Below are 18129 nucleotides of genomic sequence, written 5' to 3' on the forward strand. Positions count from 1 at the left end.
GTGATATGCAATCTATGAATTAACGGTCCGCGTGGTATTGTATGTGCTGCTCAGATCTCGTACCTGGAGGTTGAGGTGGAAACCTTGACAGAACAGCTCCACAGCCCTGAAGTGTGTGAGGAGGATCAGAACGGCAGTGTGACGGTGGATGATCTGGATCACATTCAGAAGGTCAACAGAGAGCTCGAGCAGCAGCTCTCCGACAAGAACAGGGTCAGTTACTATGCTGTCCTCACTAAAAGTTATTTTAGTAAAACGTAGTTTTCAGCTATACAGCCAGCTTGACAATATATTTCCCAGCACCGTATCCTCCAAGGAACAGACAGGTTGTTGTATTTGCAAGGTTTAATGGTGGAAAATATGTAATAATTTTGTAAAACTGAAAAAGAGCACAAACAATACAAAAGGTAAGTGCCTTTGTAAGTACTTAATAATAGCTAGTACATTAGTATAAATGCTACTAACACAAACCAAAGAAATATGAATATAAACATGTTAATATAACTGTAAATAGTAACACTTACAGATGAAGCCGATTTTGTGGCCTTCAAGGCACAGGATTATGTGGATTGAACACTGAGATGCTCAGTCAATGAGTCCATGGGCACACGGCACTTCTTGAACATCACTTCCTGTTACTCTGATTATTTACACTTCGCTCACTTCCTGTTGAGTGCAGCTATTCACAATCGCCACTAGGTGTTGCTAAAGGACATATAAAATAACCAATACATTGAATACAATACATCTTTTTACTCCCATCCTGCAGTCCTGCTGGCTCTTAGAGAGTAGCTGCACACTTCAATGTGTTTAATCTGTAAACTAAAGGATACGACTGTACTGGGATGAAACACAGCAACTTTATAATTATTCGCATTTCAGAGTCGAAAAATGGCCCAAAACTCCATCTACTGTTTTTGAATCAGCCGTTCTCTTGCAAGGCCAATTCTGAGATAGAATTGACTGTTTGGGACGAGTCTATGTCATGAAATAAAAGAATGTTAACGAATTGAGTCAGACCTCCCTTCTCGCCTGTAACCAATGTGTAGCATTACATTCACAGCACAGCTCAAGCCCGCTTCTGCTTTTCTGTGGACATGAAATTAAGCTATCAGCACATTACAACAACCAGTGAGTCCGTGTTGAGGACTGGGTATCTGGTGATAGCCATGTGCTTTCCTACGCTGTGACAAGTGTGTGGAGATGAAGCATTCATTTGTTTAATTTGTCTTTATTTAATGGCTGGCTAGCTAGCATGCAAACATTAGCTTGCTAATTCCACCACGTTTTCATGCTAACGTTAAAAATGTCCTGAACAGCGAGCTGGTGGCCAGCGGCAGCGTTGGGTCCCTCCTCCCTGCCGCTAGGAGAGCAGATTGCCACTGTGGAGACAGAGGTGCTGGGCTTTGTGAATTGTCTGTTTTCAAAGCTGGCGCCTGCTCTCCTTCTGGGAACTTGTCTCCCAGCAGTGGGGAGCGAGTTAATGGGACTGTTGGTGTGCTTGTTGTCTCAATTGTGGTCTGATAAACAGCAATATCAATATCAGCTTCAAGCAGCTACATTCGATCAGCACACATAAAACACACTGACATTGCTTTGCAGACCATCAAGCAGCTGCAGCAGAGACTGGCAGAACTGAAGAGGACGCTGCAGAAGGAACTGGTGAGTTTTCCTTTGCTCTCACAATATGCATTTCTTGATAAGGGAGCTGGTCCACCCGGTTCTTGTTTAAATTAGCTGCCCGTCACTATGAGCAGCCAAGGGTCACCAGTTAACACGGTCACTTGTTAAACCAAAACATGGGACACCATTGAAGGCTGTGTCTTCTGTTTGTGATGCAGACTGAGCACAGTTTACTTTGTGGTCAGTAGTTTGCCCTATTTAGAGCAGCTAATGATTTATTTCTGATTATGGATTTATTCTGGGGGACCACCGCAGCCCCTCGACAGAGACCGTGTCTTTACGCTGGTTCATTCCAGACGTCACCCATGTAAACTAATTGGGCTTTTCACCCAGGAAGCAGCTGGCTCACGATCTTTTAGAGATATTTTAGTGTCTGGTCTATTTTCTAGATAACACACCGATGATTTACAATCTATAACTGTGACAAAGTGGGTGAGAACACACCATTTGTCCCCATATTACACTGATCTATCAATCTATGGAGCATGTACAGGTAGATTTGTAGGTTCGTTGTGATCTGTTTTACATTGTTGTGAGTGTATAGCAAATTGTAAACCATATAAAAGTTTTGGTTACCTAAAGGGGTGCTGTAAGGTATAGCTTTTGTCTGTTAACTATTGGTGTCACCTGCACTCATGGTAGAAACTAGATCCTGCTGATAGGAGGCTCTATATAAGGACATGACTCTGACTGAGCAGGGGAGAAAGTGTGTAGCTGTGTGCACGTGATTATGTTACTTGATGATGAGTTGAGTTTTATTCAGTTAAGCTAAGTTAACAGTTTGATTGTATATATGTTTGGTTACATGTGTAGCAGGGCACTTTTGTAAATAAAACACCTTTTTGTTATCAGGACAAAGTCTCTGGTGTCTGCCTCCTACCACTTCAGAAGCCACTCAGGCCAGGCTTCACCACAATAATATATATATATATATATATATATATATATATATATATATATATGATCTTATTCTGATAAATGGTCAAATAATATACATCCCGTGCTTTTTACCTCCCTCTCCTCTCTCCCTGCTGTTTCCCCCGATTTTCAATTACAACAAAAACCGGACCGAACTGTATAGGAGCGTAAAGTCCTGGCTAAAGTTGTGTAGTGTGAAAGAGGCAAAAGAACCTGCTTGGAGACAAGATTCTCTGGTCTAATGAAACCGAGATTTAATTGTTTGGCCTGAATTCTAAGCGTCGGGTCTGGAGGAAACCAGGCACCACTCACCATCTGTACAATACCATCCCAACAGTGCAGCATGGTGGTGGCAGCGTCATGCTGTGGGGGAGGGGTTCAGCGGCATGGGTGACAGGGTTGCGCGAAAGCTCAACAGAGCAACGTACATAGAGATCCTTAATGAAAACCTGGTCCAGAGAGCTCAGGTCACCTTCCTGCAGGACAATGACTCAAAGCACACAGCCAGACGTGTGTGAATGTCCTTGAGTAGCCAGAGCCCAGACTTGAACCCAACCGATCTAAACTCTTGTTTTCACTTTGTTGCTTCGGGGTATTGAGTGTAGGTTGATGAGGGAAAACATGAACTTAAAAGATTTTAGCACAAGGCTGCAACACAACAGAATGTAAAAGAAGTGAATACACTGTACAAGTGTTTCCTTCTCTGTCCTCCATAGAAGCTCAAGCCTGAGCCAGAAGCTGAAGGGAAGGAGAGGTTTCCAGAAAGCCGAGCAGAAAAACAAGAGAGGGTTTATCCTGACCCGCTGCCAGCATCTACACTGAGCCCCCCGACCTCCAAGACGACGGTGACCAATACCTCAGACCTCAACGACTCACGAGAAATCAACTTTGAGTATCTCAAGCACGTCATACTCAAATTTATGTCATCCAGAGAGGCTGAGGTAAGTCCTCAGTAGGTCTGCCTGGTTTTTATTGACTAAATGACTGATCCTGGTTCTGTTACAAACCCAGCCTGAATCTGTGTCTTGCTCCGTCAGGCTTTCCAGCTAATACGAGCCGTATCTGTGCTGCTAAACTTCAGTCGGGAGGAAGAGGACATGTTGAAACAAACTCTGGAGTACAAGGTTGGTATTCAGTCTGCTGCTTCAAGCACTTCATTTCAGGTTCAGACCGACCGCTGCTGAATGCGTCGGTAGAAGATAGAGACGCCTCGACTGGAGATCTAAACCATCTAAGCAGAGATAATAAGAACTTGATCTAAAGGAGAATACATATTTGACAGCAATACAGAATGCCTGAGTGCCTGACTTTATGTTCCATTAGATTTTTCGATTTTTAATTGTCACCTGCATTTTGTGTTTTTTTTTTTATGTAAACAAAGATTTTTTCCCCCCATAAATTGATGGAGAAAAAATGTAATGCTCAAAATGTGATGGGGGAGGAGCTAAACCAAACACAAGAGGTGTGTAGTATGCAACAGTGTAGTAGTTGTAGTTGGTAACAGTTGAGATCAAAATGAAGGCAGTCTGAAGGTGGGTGTGGTCCGAACAAGGGTGCTGGAAGTAGTGGGGTGGGAGCCACCTCAGGCCTTTACACACGGGGCGTGACGCATGAAAACACAAAAAAAGCTAAATAGTTGCCGGCAAATATTTAGCATCAAAACTATTCATACCAGCAGGGATGCAAAGTTGCCAAAGTTGCGACACACTGTTTCAATAATAGGTGTCGATAGATTGGTGCAGGCAGAGGACCAACTAGCAGAATCCTGTTGACCCAGAGCCGCGTCCGGCAGTCTGTCTGAGCTAAACTGTTAGCATAAAGCTACTGTTTTTGCATTTCCTTTTAGTGAGATGCTCTCAGTGAATGGGAGTTCCCTTTGGAATACACTCATGCGGTGTATATGTCTAGGGCTTTTATTCTGAAAGGTAAGAACGGAAGGAGTGGATCTGGTCTGTCGAGGTTGAAAGGAGTGAGACAGTTTGCCGTCTTGGTTTGGACCTCTGAGCCTCTGACCTCTTGATGCTTTTATTCACCGTGCAAATGCTCAACCTCATTCCGAAAGAGAAATCATGGCTCTGTATGGCCGTGTAATATTGTGTGAAAGTATTGATGACAAACATATTGACGTGCAAAGGCCTCTCTTTACCTGGTGACTGCTATGTTTGTGTTCTAGATGTCCTGGTTTGGATCCAAGCCTTCTCCAAAGGGAACCATCCGCCCTTCAGTCTCAGGCACCTCGCCTCCGTGGAGCTGATGAGCAGCAGGAGGAGCTGAAGTGGTGGAGATGAGGGAACCACGGCCTGCTCTGTGTGGGAAGGGCTGTTTTGTTCTGCTCTGTGGGGACAGAGAGGGGCTGCACAGTATGTTCATAATCAGATGATGATTTTTAAATGACATTATTTCCACGCCAGTGGTTCAGGCAGACTTTTGGCCATATGTTTAGATAAACTGACGCACGTCATTAATACCGGAATTTTAAGAGTGTAATTTTTCTTCCCTGACGTATGTCACAGATATGTTTTCAATTCTGTGAAAACTGCAAAAAGTGAGTTATTCAGAAAATGAGATGCAGAAAATGAAAGAAATAACGGACTGACTCGACTGTTTCCTTAGGAGCTGCCTCGTTTCTACCCAGACTCAAAATACACAAGTCACATCTGTTTTTGTTGGAACAAGACAACAATACGACTTGATATGACTTGATACGACTGTCTTCACTGGACAGGTGGTGCAGCTTTGATAGCTTGTTACCTGGTTAATCTTTCTATTATAATCACAGAGGGCTTCTTAATGAAAATGACTGGTACAGGTCACCACAGCCGGTGTGGTTTCAGTGTCAGTGAGACTCTAGTAGAACATGCCAAATGGACATAAATGGTTCACATTTGTGTCAAAGGATCTAAACTGGTCTAGATTTAGAGTTTGAAGCCTGTGGAAGTCTTCGTGATAGCATTGAAAGGAATGTGTGTGTTGACTATGTTCTGATGGCCAAGGAATGCAGTTAATATAAGACTACTTTACAAAGCTCCGAGCACAATCAAGGGTTTCCATTCACAGTTGGATTTTATGTCCAACAGCACCCTGAAATTCAAGAATTTTCTTGAGAAATTAGAGCGCTGAGATTTTACCATTTGTGATTGATGGTTAATGATAAGTCGTGATTATTTGTGTATAATTTTAAATCATCAAAAGTAGGTTGGGGGTGTACGTTTTAATGAAAGTTCCTTGGTTTTATTTCTCTTTAAAATGACATTTTCACCAAATTTCTTTACACTGTAGTCCCACTTGTCTTTTGTCGTCTCATCAGTGCAGGACGCATTAACTGTCAAGTCTGTACGCCCCGAGACCGGAGCTTGCTCTCAGTGGGATCCGATCAGCCAGACCACATGCAGAGGTGGCCTTTAATAAACAAAAAAACTGGGGAATTCTATAGTGAAGAATTTCTAAGAAATTAAGAGTTTATCACTGAATCGGCAGAGCTTTGGTAGCGGCTGTCTTCTTATACCGTAGATAGGAAGGGCACGCAGCAAAGATAATGTGGGACTTTTATTGTGAAGAATTTAAAGGAAATGCAATGTGTAGTTATCAACGGTTCTTTTGCCGCTTCTTTGACCATGAAAGTTATTCTGCCAGGCAGGTTACATTGAAGTGTCAAGTCTGGACACACTCACCCGAACACAAGAGTCACATTAAAAAGACGGAGATCCCCAGTAGATGGTCTGAGCTGTGGTCTGGTTCAGATGGTTTAGGCTCATACAAGTATTGCAGTATAATATATACAGAGTTAAAAATTCTGGAAATTATAAAATTTTTACGTTTACACATAAACATTTTTGATAAGGATTCCTTAAATTTGGTTCATAAAGAGTTGGGACCAAGGAACTTATTACAGTGTAATTCTAAACGTGTCCGTGCTCTCTGGTAGACAACGTGCAGTATGCATGGTGACCTATCGGAGTGCAGTATGCATGGTGACCTATCGGAGTGCAGTATGCATGGTGACCTATCGGAGTGCAGAGTGCATGGTGACCTATCGGAGTGCAGAGTGCATGGTGACCTATCAGCCAACATGCATTCTGAAATCAGCCATGCTGTTGGTCAACAGCTCATTTAAATGGGTTGCAGAACCTAAGTGCTTGGCCATTGAACTCGTACGATAACGAGTTGAGGCTCCCAGCAGATGTTCCTCACCAGTCCTCCTCCTGTCCTCTGGGTTGGCAGACCCTAATCTAACCATGGTCCCAACCTACACTACCTGTGGGATGGTGAATATGGAGCTTGGAAGTGCTGCTCTGAAGGCTCAGGTCAGGGTAAAAACTTCTGATACTGGAGGAACAAAAATGGCTGCCACGGCTGATGCTATCTGTACGCACAGACTGTCCTTTAACACCAATATGAATGATTTAGACTGATGGTTGTCCATTTGGATAATATAACAATGTGATGATGACAATTTACGTGACATTGTAAATGATGACTGGAGAAAATGCTCTACCTTTACCTGCCTTTGCTAATGTAAATGAAAGTACATTCCACAGTCCTATTTATATAGAGAAATATGTACATACTGTATGCATTGAGAACTTTATAAATCAGTGGATGTAAATGGTTTGATGTGACCAGTTTGCAGTATTTATCATCATCATAATCATAGACCAAAACCCATGTGTGTTTCTGCCTTTTCTTGTCACTCATCCTGCCTCCAAATCCTGCATATTTGGTGGGAATGGTAGATGGACTGTACTTGTATTTCTCTTTTCTAGACCACTCAAAGCTCTTTAACACTACATGTCGTCATTCACACCCATTCATACACTGATGACAGGAGCTACCATGCAAGGTGCACCTGCCCATCAGGATTCTAACTAACATTCATACCAGGACTGTCGCTCAGTGGTAGAACTTTAATCAGAGGATCGGCGGTTCGATCCCCGGCTCCACTAGTCCATGTCGATGTGTCGTTGGGTAAGACACTTAACCCCAAGATGCTCCATAGCTGTGCTTATGGTGTGTGAATGTAAATGTTAGTTAGAGTCCTGATGGGCTGGTGTCACCTTGCATGGTAGCTCCTGTCATCTGTGTGTGAATGGGTGAATGATGACATGTAGTGTTAAAGCTCTTTCAGTAGTCAGAAGACTAAAAAAGAGAAATACAAGTAGAGTCCATTTACCATTTACCCATTCACACACCGCAGGCACAGCCTACGGGAGCAATGTTTCCAGTTGAAATTGGGTGAGAGACGGGTACACCCTGGACAGGTGCTGCAGTCAACCACAGGGTTGACACACGTGGTCAGCTGTAGTATATACACTTTCTTATTTTTTTAAGTATGCCATTTTGAACACAGTGAAAGAAAAAATCATTCAGACCTTTGGGAAACAAACTAAACTACATGTTTTTGGACTGCTGGAGCAATCCAGAGAGCACCCAGAGAACACCCTTCAGAGAGCACTCGGGGAGAACCTGCAGACTCCACACAGAAAGGCAGGTTCCAACTCACAACCTTCTTGCTGTGAGGCGACGGCGCTAACCAATGCACCACCATGCAAATACTAAAATTAGAATGTCTCGTTTTATTTATTGTAATACCACGTTCATTTGCAGTTTTAGCAATACATTTGTTAGTATGGTATTGAAAGGTTTGACTTTGTGTGTGTTGCTGATATGTATAATAGCCTATTTTCTTTGTTTGTTTTTCAGTTTGGATGAAAACATTTGATAGCAAAATGTAGAGAATATACAAAATACATTTTCCCATATTGTGATGACCCCCACCTATTCTTTTATTATGTTGCAGCCTCATGCTAAAATCATTTAAAATCCTTATTATCTAGTACTTTTGCAAATGTATTAAAAATATTGAACTGAATATCACACTGACATAAGTATTCAGGCCTGCTGCTATGGCGTTTGGAATTTAGCACAGGTGCTAACCATTTTGATCATCTTCGAGATGTTTCTTTATCTTGATTGGAGTCACCTGAGGTAAATTAATTTGATTGTAAACAGTTTTTAAACAAATGCACATCTTGCTGAGTCCCACAAGTAGCTAGTATCTCTTTCACAGAGACTAGCACCACTAGAACGCTGCCTTTCTTGAGTTCATGTAGCATGAGTCCATTGGCTCATCGGTATATATATATATATAGTACCATGTAAAGCAGCAGTCTGTATCAAATCACGCAATTTTAAAAGTCAAGAATGATACAGATTTACACAAAATCACTGGAAAAGTCATACAATTATGAAATATATTAGAATGATATACTCAAAGGACACAGAACTAAGAAAAAGGTATTCTAATCTAATTATGAGGTCATAATAAATCAAAAGGTCGGTGTTTTGCCTTACTATTATTAAGTTTAGATCTTGTGCAAATTAATGAGGGGACAGTTAAGTTGCAACATAACACAATGTGGAAGAGGGGGAGTCTGAATCTGGATGGTGTGTATCCCGTTTCTCTTCCGTTCACCGCGAGGAACAACTACAAATCAACAGGAAGAGTTTCCTTTTGCTGTTCCACGCGCCACCAATCAGTGGCGCTGTTAGTGTGACGTCGAAGTGAAACTTTAAGCGACGAAGAAGAACTTCTCCTTAAGCTATATATGCTGAGCACGCGGTACATCCGGCCTTTCCAACAGAGCAGCGCGAGACAGCAAGGTGAGGAGCTCGAGCCTGCTCGTTAACTGCGAGTTATTACCTCTGTCTGAACTAAAGCGATGACACAGCATTGTTAAGATGTGCATGTTGTTTTGAGGCACGCTGTGTAGAACAGTGTTCTCACCGATCGTGATTCACGTGATATGATCGCTATGTAGCTGTATGCTGAGTGTGTTAAAGTGTGCTTTGCATAAAGTGTCTTTCTTTGATGTTTTGTTCATTGCAGCCGCGTTGTCCGCAAATCCATCGCCAGAGTCCTGACTGTAATCAACCAGACACAGGAGAACCTGAGGAAGTTCTACAAGGTGAGAGCACCAGCTACCAGCGCCTGTAGTCCCCCTCAGTGAGCACGCATGGAGACTGTGTGGTTCTCTAGTCCAAGATGATACTTGTTGAGCTGATGATCTGCTGATGCATTCACAACTGCTTACCAAAAGACTGAGACTTGAGATGAGCCGAGTGTTCCTCATGATGACGGATGAAACCATCCTGATTGAGATATTATTTTGATATGGCCGTTTACTGGGGTTGCTAATTCACTAAAATAACCACAAACGAGCCAATTAATGACTTCTGATGCCCGTCCTTCACTTCTCATTCTAACTAAAGGTTCATTTATTTTGTTGCAGGGTAAGAAGTACAAGCCCCTGGATCTGAGACCCAAGAAGACCCGAGCTCTGCGCCGCCGACTCAACAAGCATGAGGAGAGTCTGCGGACCAAGAAACAGCAGAGGAAAGACCTGCTCTACTCCATCCGCAAATTTGCAGTCAAAGCTTAGAGGCTCTTTCTATTGACCAAATAAAATCTGTTAAAGACACAATGCTTTGTGTGGGTTTTTTTTAAATTGTTTTTTTTTTTCACAAATGTTATCATGGTTACTTTTGTCATTTTAGCTACAAAGAAAATAACAATGCTTTGTGTGGGTTTCTTTATATTAACCTGGTTGACCTGATAAATGTTGACAATGGCCCCTTTAGTCCCGACCACATCATCATTGAGTCATTGTGCCTTTTTATTATGTCAGCTTTGAGTCTGCAGAATAAATGTTCGTTGGTGAAGTCTGTGATCGGGTCTTTGGGCTCGCTGTCACTTGGTTCAGTCTGGATGTGTGGTCCACCTAAGATAGTTGTCCATGTTAACTAATGAAGGCGATCATGAAACCGGGGAGACGGACAAACAAAGGAGCTGCTGAGGTATGTCAGGACATCAGTGTCACGCATCAATGAAACCTTCAGGTAGATTTGTCTTTGATGGGTGGATGACGCTTTGAGGCTCCTTATACTTTTAAGTCTCACCTGCTATAAAAGTTGAAGCCTGGATGTTATTAAAATCTTTATTACTGTTGGTCAGAAGTGCTATATTAGATGTTATTGCAACATGATGCAGTGAAACATTAAAATATTTATGCTGCCAAAACCTTTAAGTTTGGAACAACCAAGAGTTCCTAGAGATGTCCGTCTAGTCAAACTGAATAGTTAGAAAATCAGACCTGGCAATGAACAATCCAAGCGCTCTCCTAGACGAAATATAAGGTGACTTAAAATGTAATGCAGCCAGTGTGATTTTACTACAAAGAGCAGTCATTTGAGCTGTCCTCTTAAAGCAAGGACTATTGACTTAAAAGCCAAGATCATCTGTTCTACAGCTAGTGTCGTCTATATGCTGAAGAACCCCTGCATATTGGCTTGTAAAGGAATCAATACAGAGCCTCGAGAGCTCGTACAGACCATTTCACAATGTTACACACGGGTGACATAAAAAGCGCTGTGGCTAGACATTTTGTCAAATCAGAACCTGAGGCGACTGAGATAAAGATGAATTGATTGTGTCCTCTCCCCATGGACCAACAAGTCACACTAAAAACCTTCTCACCTTGAAACTATAGGAGTCCCCGCTGGGGGAGATATATTTGTTTAATGTGCCACAGTGGATTACATCATTCATTTTGATACCCATTGTTAATGCTATATTATGTTTTTTTAAATTTCATATGGGTGTGACTAATTTTCTGTGACATCTAACACTGAATTAGAACCCCCCCCCCCCTTTTGTTTTCTGAGGGTGATGAAGAAAGCAAAGTCTTTCAAAATGTTCCTCACTCTGACCACTATTTTTTATTTTGACCTTATTTTTAGATTAGAATTCCATTTTATTTGTTACGTACCCTTTGATTATATAATTCTGATGTATTTCATAATTGTATTACTTTTCCAATGATTTTGTGTCAATCTTTATAATTCTTGAGTTTTAATATTGCTTTTGTGATTTGATATACCATGTTTTCTGCGTTTCCACGCTCCACCAATGAGCGGCGCTGTTTGAGTGTCGTGACAGTGAAACACGAACCAACAAAGAAGAAATTCCCCGGAAGCTACTTTTTCTGAGCACGCGGTGCGTCCGGCCTTTCCAACGGGGCAGTGAGAAGAAACATGGTGAGGAGCTCGATACTCGTCCATTAACTATGATTTTATTACGTTTATCGGAACTAAACCCCAGTGAATGTTTGTTATACATGTACATAAGCTTCTCATACATGTATTTATGTATGTGTTGTTAAGTAGGCTGCTACTGGAATGTAATAAATTGTTATATTATTGATCGCTGCTTCTGACCGACGGGGCTAAGCTGAGGTGCTAGCTTTAAGCTAATTGGAAGACTTGTGGGTATTTGTGGCCTGATGGATACAATTGCTGTACAACATTTACGGATAACGTAACGCTAATGTAGCTTTGCAGAAACTGGTAGCAGGCGGCTTGAATCGGTATCACTATGTTGAGGCAAACCGAACGAATATAGAATAAATGGGTAATATTATCGGTCTGCTAACCGCGAGGAGCTGCGTTAGCTTAGCGGATTCGTGTCGGGAAGAGAAGATATTGAGACTTTCATGGTGCTGTCACTTATACTTTTTTCCCCTGTCATGTTTCAGGCCAAAATCAAGGCTAGAGATCTGCGGGGCAAGAAGAAGGAAGAGCTGCTCAAGCAGCTGGACGACCTGAAAAACGAACTGTCCCAGCTCCGTGTGGCGAAGGTTACCGGTGGAGCTGCTTCCAAGCTCTCCAAAATGTGAGTACACGTCCTGGATGGAAGTAGTCTAACAGCAACCAGGCAGTCTTTGCTACTAGTGGGCCAGGTTGGCCCAGATTAGACGTGACTGTACCTGGCTGTATGACCGTGCTACATACGGGTGCTGTCTGTACAGAGCACCATAGTCTGGTAGTGGTGTAGGAGTCAGTAGATTAGGAGCATCGTTGATTTGCGGTCTGTCTGCTCATAGTATGAACGGTGGTCAAAAGACTAAATAAATGAATATATTCATAAATGTAAAGTTACTACTTTTACGTGCGCCAGGTGTAAAAGGTACAATGAACATTGTAGTTTATGAGTTTGGATCGTCAGAATTCCATTAAACTCTGTCACCAGAGTAAGACGGAGCAGTGTGTGCAAACTACCCATCTTTCATTGTGATTAACGTGATATGATCGCTATGTAGCTGTATGCTGAGTGTGTTAAAGTGTGCTTTGCATAAAGTGTCTTTCTTTGATGTTTTGTTCATTGCAGCCGCGTTGTCCGCAAATCCATCGCCAGAGTCCTGACTGTAATCAACCAGACACAGAAGGAGAACCTGAGGAAGTTCTACAAGGTGAGAGCACCAGCTACCTGGGCCTGTAGTCCCCCTCAGTGAGCACGCATGGAGACTGTGTGGTTCTCTAGTCCAAGATGATACTTGTTGAGCTGATGATCTGCTGATGCATTCACAACTGCTTACCAAAAGACTGAGACTTGAGATGAGCCGAGTGTTCCTCATGATGACGGATGAAACGATCCTGATTGAGATATTATTTTGATATGGCCGTTTACTGGGGTTGCTAATTCACTAAAATAACCACAAACGAGCCAATTAATGACTTCTGATGCCCGTCCTTCACTTCTCATTCTAACTAAAGGTTCATTTATTTTGTTGCAGGGTAAGAAGTACAAGCCCCTGGATCTGAGACCCAAGAAGACCCGAGCTCTGCGCCGCCGACTCAACAAGCATGAGGAGAGTCTGCGGACCAAGAAACAGCAGAGGAAAGACCTGCTCTACTCCATCCGCAAATTTGCAGTCAAAGCTTAGAGGCTCTTTCTATTGACCAAATAAAATCTGTTAAAGACACAATGCTTTGTGTAGGTTTTTTGTTTTTTGTTTTTTTTCACAAATGTAATGTTTACTTTCGTCATTTTATCTACAAAGAAAATAATAATGGTAATGCATGACGGCTTCTCTATCAACAGAGTTGACCTGAGAAATGTTGACAACTTTAGTCCCAACCAAATCATTAAAGTCTTGTGCTGTATTATGTTACAGCAATGATGTTCTCGGGTCAATGTGACCCGGTGCATGTTTAATCATCCAAAAGTTGTCAGAAACCAAAAAAATCCTAATAAATATAGTTTGTACCTCATCACTAACAATTCAATCAGTATTTAGTGGAATGGAGTTATTCACCCCTCCATAGATCAGAGTTCAATTAGGATAACTCACTCGTTTTCATGAAAAATACATGTTCAAACTATTTTTTAGGTACATTGGAAAAACCTAGATATAAATTGCATTAGTCTACCATAACATGTACTTTTTTCTAAATTTTGTTTGCATTTTGAAACTTTCTTTTTTTCATGGGGTGATGTAGATAAATAGAGATGAGACACCTCTGCTGTTCAGGGTCGTATTGACCCGCTCACTCAAAATCAAGCCAAATGAGTCATCAGGATTTGTATTGAAATGTAAACTTTACTAATGTTTACTTATAGTGTTAAGAAACAGACATTTACAAAAATGAACAAGAGATGAGCACAATGAACGAGGTGTGTGTGTGTTTCTATGCGTTTGTCTGTGTATCTGTGTCTACACAGCACATGACTGACATGTCGTCACGGTCTGCTTTGTGCAGACCGTTTTTACATTTTTATCATATTTTCGGCAGACAGTCTTGGCTGACGTGTATTGGGTGAGGATGATCACTGTACTTCACAATTTTTTGACATGAATGTCTCGCTTGGAGGAACAGGTATATCAGTTTCCTCATCTGATGGTTCATAATCAGCACCATTATAATCTGAATTGACCTCAAGATGGTCTTCATCTTCAGACACATCCTCCTCTATTTCACTGTCGTGATCAAGGATGTGCTCCAGAGCCTCCAGGGCTGTCCTTTTGTTTCTGTTGCTCATGTTGTCCTACAGTAAGCTGCTGTGTTGTACTGTATGTATCTGCAGAGTGTAATGTTGGACTCCCAATCAACCATTCTGTATGTTTCGCCCCTCTCCTGCCAAGTGTGGGCGGAGTTTTCCCGCGGGAAAATAAAAGGTTCCCTTCAAAGTCAAAATAGTATCTGTAATTCTCGCACAGGTGGGGTAGTGAGAAAGTGTGTGTGTGTGAGATTGGGATGAAATATTGTGTGTGTGTGTGTGTGTGTGTGTGAGATTGGGATGAAATATGGTGGGAGGGAGTAAGAAATACTTTGTCTCACATTTTCAAAGAAATAAATGGTCTAAACTTGACCCTTCTGACCCCTTATAGCCTCCACTTTCACTGCCGGGTCAAATTGACCCGAACATCATCTCTGTAATATAAACCTTCAGGGGGTGGTTGCAAATACATGATATGAACCATATTTTTTTTACACTAATTAAGGCAAGCAGAAGAAGTTTCATACAGAAAAAGTACTTTAAAATATTTTTTCTAGATTTTCAAACTTTGAAACGGATCAATTTGACCCGCAACATAACAGGAGGGTTAAAGCTGTGGTGAGGCACATGCACAGGGTTAGGGGGGAGAGCAGAGTAAATGGGGATGAAAAGGATGTAACTGATAACTGCATTACGAGAAAATAGTGTTACAAGAGATTGTGTTACAATAGATTCCAACAATGCCGTAGTATCACTACAAGAAGTATCAGAACTTGCAGACGTCTAATGTTGTCAGAGACGGTGACTTGGACCAAAATGACTTGTGAGCATCTCTGTGGTTTAGAGGCTAGAAGTGTTAAATTACAGTAGCTTGTAAACTGTCATCAGCTGGAGAACCAGTGTAATTATACAATACGGTAATATGCTAACTGTTATTGAAAACGTGTTATAGGTATTATTGCACGCTTAATGTTAGCAATATTTTCCTGTTATCCTGAGTAAAGTTAGTTAATATCCATTTTTTGGGGCAAAACACAGTTATTTACTTTTTAATTGTGTGTTCTTTTTATATTGCATCGATCATTTACCAACCAAATCAATGCTGATACTGTATGCTAATGGCTAACGGACCGATACAGTATATGCTTTGAATTCCTGACACAAAGCTTTGCAGTGTTCTAAGCAGACCAGATGGCAAACGTTCATTACAACCAGAAGAGACTTGCACTAGTCTAAAGACTTAAAACTTGACTTGGACTCTAGTTCAGACACTTAAGACTTGGACTAGTTCAAAGACTTGAAACCTGACTTGGACTCCAGCTCTGAGACTTAAGACTTGAATTGGACTAGTTCAAAGATTTGAAACTCGATTTGGACTCTATCTCAGAGACTTGACTCGGACTCTAGCTCAGAGACTTGAGACTTGACTTGGACTCTAGCTCAGAGACTTGAAACTTGACTTGGACTCTATCTCAGAGACTTTAGACTTGACTTGGACTCTAGTTCAGAGACTTAAGACTTGACTTGGACTCTAGTTCAGAGACTTTAGACTTGACTTGGACTCTAGTTCAGAGACTTAAGACTTGACTTGGACTAGTTCAAAGACTTGAAACTTGACTTGGACTCTAGCTCAGAGACTTGAAACTTGACTTGGACTCTAGCTCAAAGACTTAAGATTTGACTTGGACTCTAGCTCAGAGACTTGAGACTTGACTTGGACTCTATCTCAAAGACTTAAGACTTGGACTCTAGCTCAAAGACTTAAGATTTGACTTGGACTCTATCTCAAAGACTTAAGATTTGACTTGGACTCTAGCTCAAAGACTTAAGACTTGGACTCTAGCTCAGAGACTTGAGACTTGACTTGGACTCTATCTCAAAGACTTAAGACTTGACTTGGACTCTAGCTCAAAGACTTAAGACTTGACTTGGACTCTATCTCAAAGACTTAAGACTTGACTTGGACTCTAGCTCAAAGACTTAAGATTTGACTTGGACTCTATCTCAAAGACTTAAGATTTGACTTGGACTCTAGCTCAGAGACTTGAGACTTGACTTGGACTCTAGCTCAAAGACTTAAGACTTGGACTCTAGCTCAGAGACTTGAGACTTGACTTGGACTCTAGTTCAGAGACTCGAGACTTGACTTGGACTCTAGCTCAGAGACTTGAGACTTGACTTGGACTCTAGCTCAAAGACTTAAGACTTGACTTGGACTCTAGCTCAGAGACTTGAGACTTCACTTGGACTCTAGCTCAGAGACTTAAGACTTGGACTCTAGCTCAGAGACTCGAGACATGACTTGGACTCTAGCTCAGAGACTTGTGAGCATCTCTGATTGTCGTCTCTGGATTGCTTTACTGTTTGTTGTTTCTGGGTCAAATATGTGGGTATATCATTATCATGTATAAGACTAGATGATTTGCATTTAAGATAAATCTCATAATCAATTTGAGAATCAGTTCACCCAAAGATAGTTCACTTGTATTTGTCCTAGTTTTAAGACGTCTGAATGGAACTGTCTTTGTGGTTCTCACAGCACAGCCAAATGATATTTGCAGAACTCAAGAGCATCAGGTTTTTCCGGGACCTGTATCCTGGTTTCTCTGGATGACCTGTGACCTGCTGCCTGTGTTTTGCTGCAATTGGAAAGACACTGATCTGAGCATGGTGGGCCTCTGGAATGCTCGGAATGGCAATCACCTTTACTCTAATTACTTTCCTACCATCACCAAGCTGTCAGATGCTCTATGGTTACCTAACAACACACAACTTGCCACTGCCCTGTGCACTGGTGCACACTCACACCATGAGTCTTCAGACTGTCCTCATCACGCTCTTAGTCTGTTTCAACACGTTTTCCTCATCGCTCTCCCCTCATCCAAGGTCCGCTAAGAAGTCGGGCTGCTTCAAAGTCAACAACTGCAAATGTATCATGAAGGATGGGAGCGGGGTGATAAACCTGAAGGCGATGGGAGATGCAGAGGGTTTCCTCGGCCATTTGAAGCCCGTGTCAGCAGAGAAGCTGGAGGTCGGTGCAGAGACCCTGCTGTCCTTCAGCCCCTGCCACCCCTTCTCACAGCCAGAGGACCTGACAGGAGCGGACTGTACCAACGTTGCCGCATGTCTCATTGTCAGGTAGAGTAGACAATTCACATCGTATGTTCACGGAAGCAAGATGTGTGCTTCTACGGAACTTTTGCATGCAGCCCTCTCTGAGCCATGGGACCCCTGTCACTCATTGCTATGCAGTAAGACATGAAGGGTATTCCACTTCCTCTTTCACTGCACAAATTATGCTTTGAACACATGTGGGACATTTGCAACATCACAGCTAAATCCTGACATTCAGTTCTCACTATAGAGGGTTAAAAGATTGATCAGATTACAGACTGCTAATACTTGTTAGTGGATCAGTTCATTGCTGGCTTTGTTTTTTTTCATTGGATTAGTAACAAGGAAAACATAGAATATCACAAGCTTTATCTTTTTACTGCTAAATAAGTCTAAAGGAGCTTGTTTTGTATTGTGCTACTATTTTAGTCTAGGTGACCACAGCGGGGTGACTTTAATCAAAATAAATGTTTTTGTCTGTGATTGTGAATACTCTGATTCAGAACACTGGTTGTTTATAAAAACTCTCCATTCTGACTGGATATGTTCAAATGTTGAGCTGTTAGACCAGCAGTTCTGAC

General features: G+C 41.9%; 3 protein-coding genes and 1 long non-coding RNA gene across 17 annotated transcripts in view; 3 read left to right on the forward strand and 1 right to left on the reverse strand.

Annotated features, from left to right (window-relative positions):
• LOC142957383 (uncharacterized) overlaps nucleotides 1-750 on the reverse strand; it is a 19392-nt gene extending 18642 nt beyond the window's left edge. For 9 of the 11 annotated variants that reach the window (XR_012956120.1, XR_012956128.1, XR_012956127.1 and 6 more), the window contains exons 1-2: nucleotides 525-750; nucleotides 64-153 (exon numbers count right to left, since the gene is read on the reverse strand). This is a non-coding gene — a long non-coding RNA (uncharacterized LOC142957383). Of the gene's footprint in view, nucleotides 1-63; nucleotides 380-524 lie in introns of all 11 variants that reach the window. The other 2 variants (XR_012956126.1, XR_012956125.1) reach the window with 1 other exon arrangement.
• The window catches only part of golga1 (golgin A1), a 22727-nt gene extending 14352 nt beyond the window's left edge, over nucleotides 1-8375 (forward strand). For all 4 annotated transcript variants that reach the window (XM_076099175.1, XM_076099174.1, XM_076099177.1 and 1 more), the window contains 5 exons: nucleotides 55-213; nucleotides 1603-1662; nucleotides 3318-3542; nucleotides 3639-3725; nucleotides 4775-8375. In XM_076099175.1, coding sequence (XP_075955290.1) covers nucleotides 55-213; nucleotides 1603-1662; nucleotides 3318-3542; nucleotides 3639-3725; nucleotides 4775-4855 — 612 coding nt within the window. In that variant the 3' untranslated portion in view covers nucleotides 4856-8375. The remainder of the gene's footprint in view (nucleotides 1-54; nucleotides 214-1602; nucleotides 1663-3317; nucleotides 3543-3638; nucleotides 3726-4774) is intronic.
• A 639-nt stretch (nucleotides 8376-9014) lies between these two features.
• Nucleotides 9015-10082, forward strand: LOC142957659 (large ribosomal subunit protein uL29-like). Its single transcript, XM_076099612.1, has 4 exons — nucleotides 9015-9045; nucleotides 9201-9261; nucleotides 9488-9566; nucleotides 9891-10082. Exons 1-4 carry the CDS (start codon nucleotides 9015-9017, stop codon nucleotides 10038-10040), a joined length of 321 nt encoding a protein of 106 aa, XP_075955727.1. The 3' UTR covers nucleotides 10041-10082.
• Nucleotides 10083-11592: 1510 nt separating this feature from the next.
• Nucleotides 11593-13421, forward strand: LOC142957587 (large ribosomal subunit protein uL29). The gene is made up of 4 exons (XM_076099508.1): nucleotides 11593-11694; nucleotides 12192-12328; nucleotides 12824-12905; nucleotides 13230-13421. Exons 1-4 carry the CDS (start codon nucleotides 11692-11694, stop codon nucleotides 13377-13379), a joined length of 372 nt encoding a protein of 123 aa, XP_075955623.1. The 5' UTR covers nucleotides 11593-11691; the 3' UTR covers nucleotides 13380-13421.
• Nucleotides 13422-18129: the final 4708 nt, after the last annotated feature.

Source organism: Anarhichas minor, unplaced genomic scaffold (genome assembly GCF_050575085.1).
Source record: "Anarhichas minor isolate MPS153535 unplaced genomic scaffold, ASM5057508v1 ptg000025l, whole genome shotgun sequence".
NCBI classification, from domain to species: domain Eukaryota; kingdom Metazoa; phylum Chordata; class Actinopteri; order Perciformes; family Anarhichadidae; genus Anarhichas; species Anarhichas minor.

Coding starts and splice junctions, on each gene's coding strand:
- LOC142957659 (XM_076099612.1), top strand. CDS start 9,015: ATGTGGAAGAGGGGGAGTCTGAATCTGGATG. Junction 9,046..9,200: donor GGGGAGTCTGAATCTGGATG/GTGTGTATCCCG, acceptor CTTCTCCTTAAG/CTATATATGCTGAGCACGCG. Junction 9,567..9,890: donor ACCTGAGGAAGTTCTACAAG/GTGAGAGCACCA, acceptor ATTTTGTTGCAG/GGTAAGAAGTACAAGCCCCT.
- LOC142957587 (XM_076099508.1), top strand. Junction 12,329..12,823: donor GCTTCCAAGCTCTCCAAAAT/GTGAGTACACGT, acceptor TGTTCATTGCAG/CCGCGTTGTCCGCAAATCCA. Junction 12,906..13,229: donor ACCTGAGGAAGTTCTACAAG/GTGAGAGCACCA, acceptor ATTTTGTTGCAG/GGTAAGAAGTACAAGCCCCT.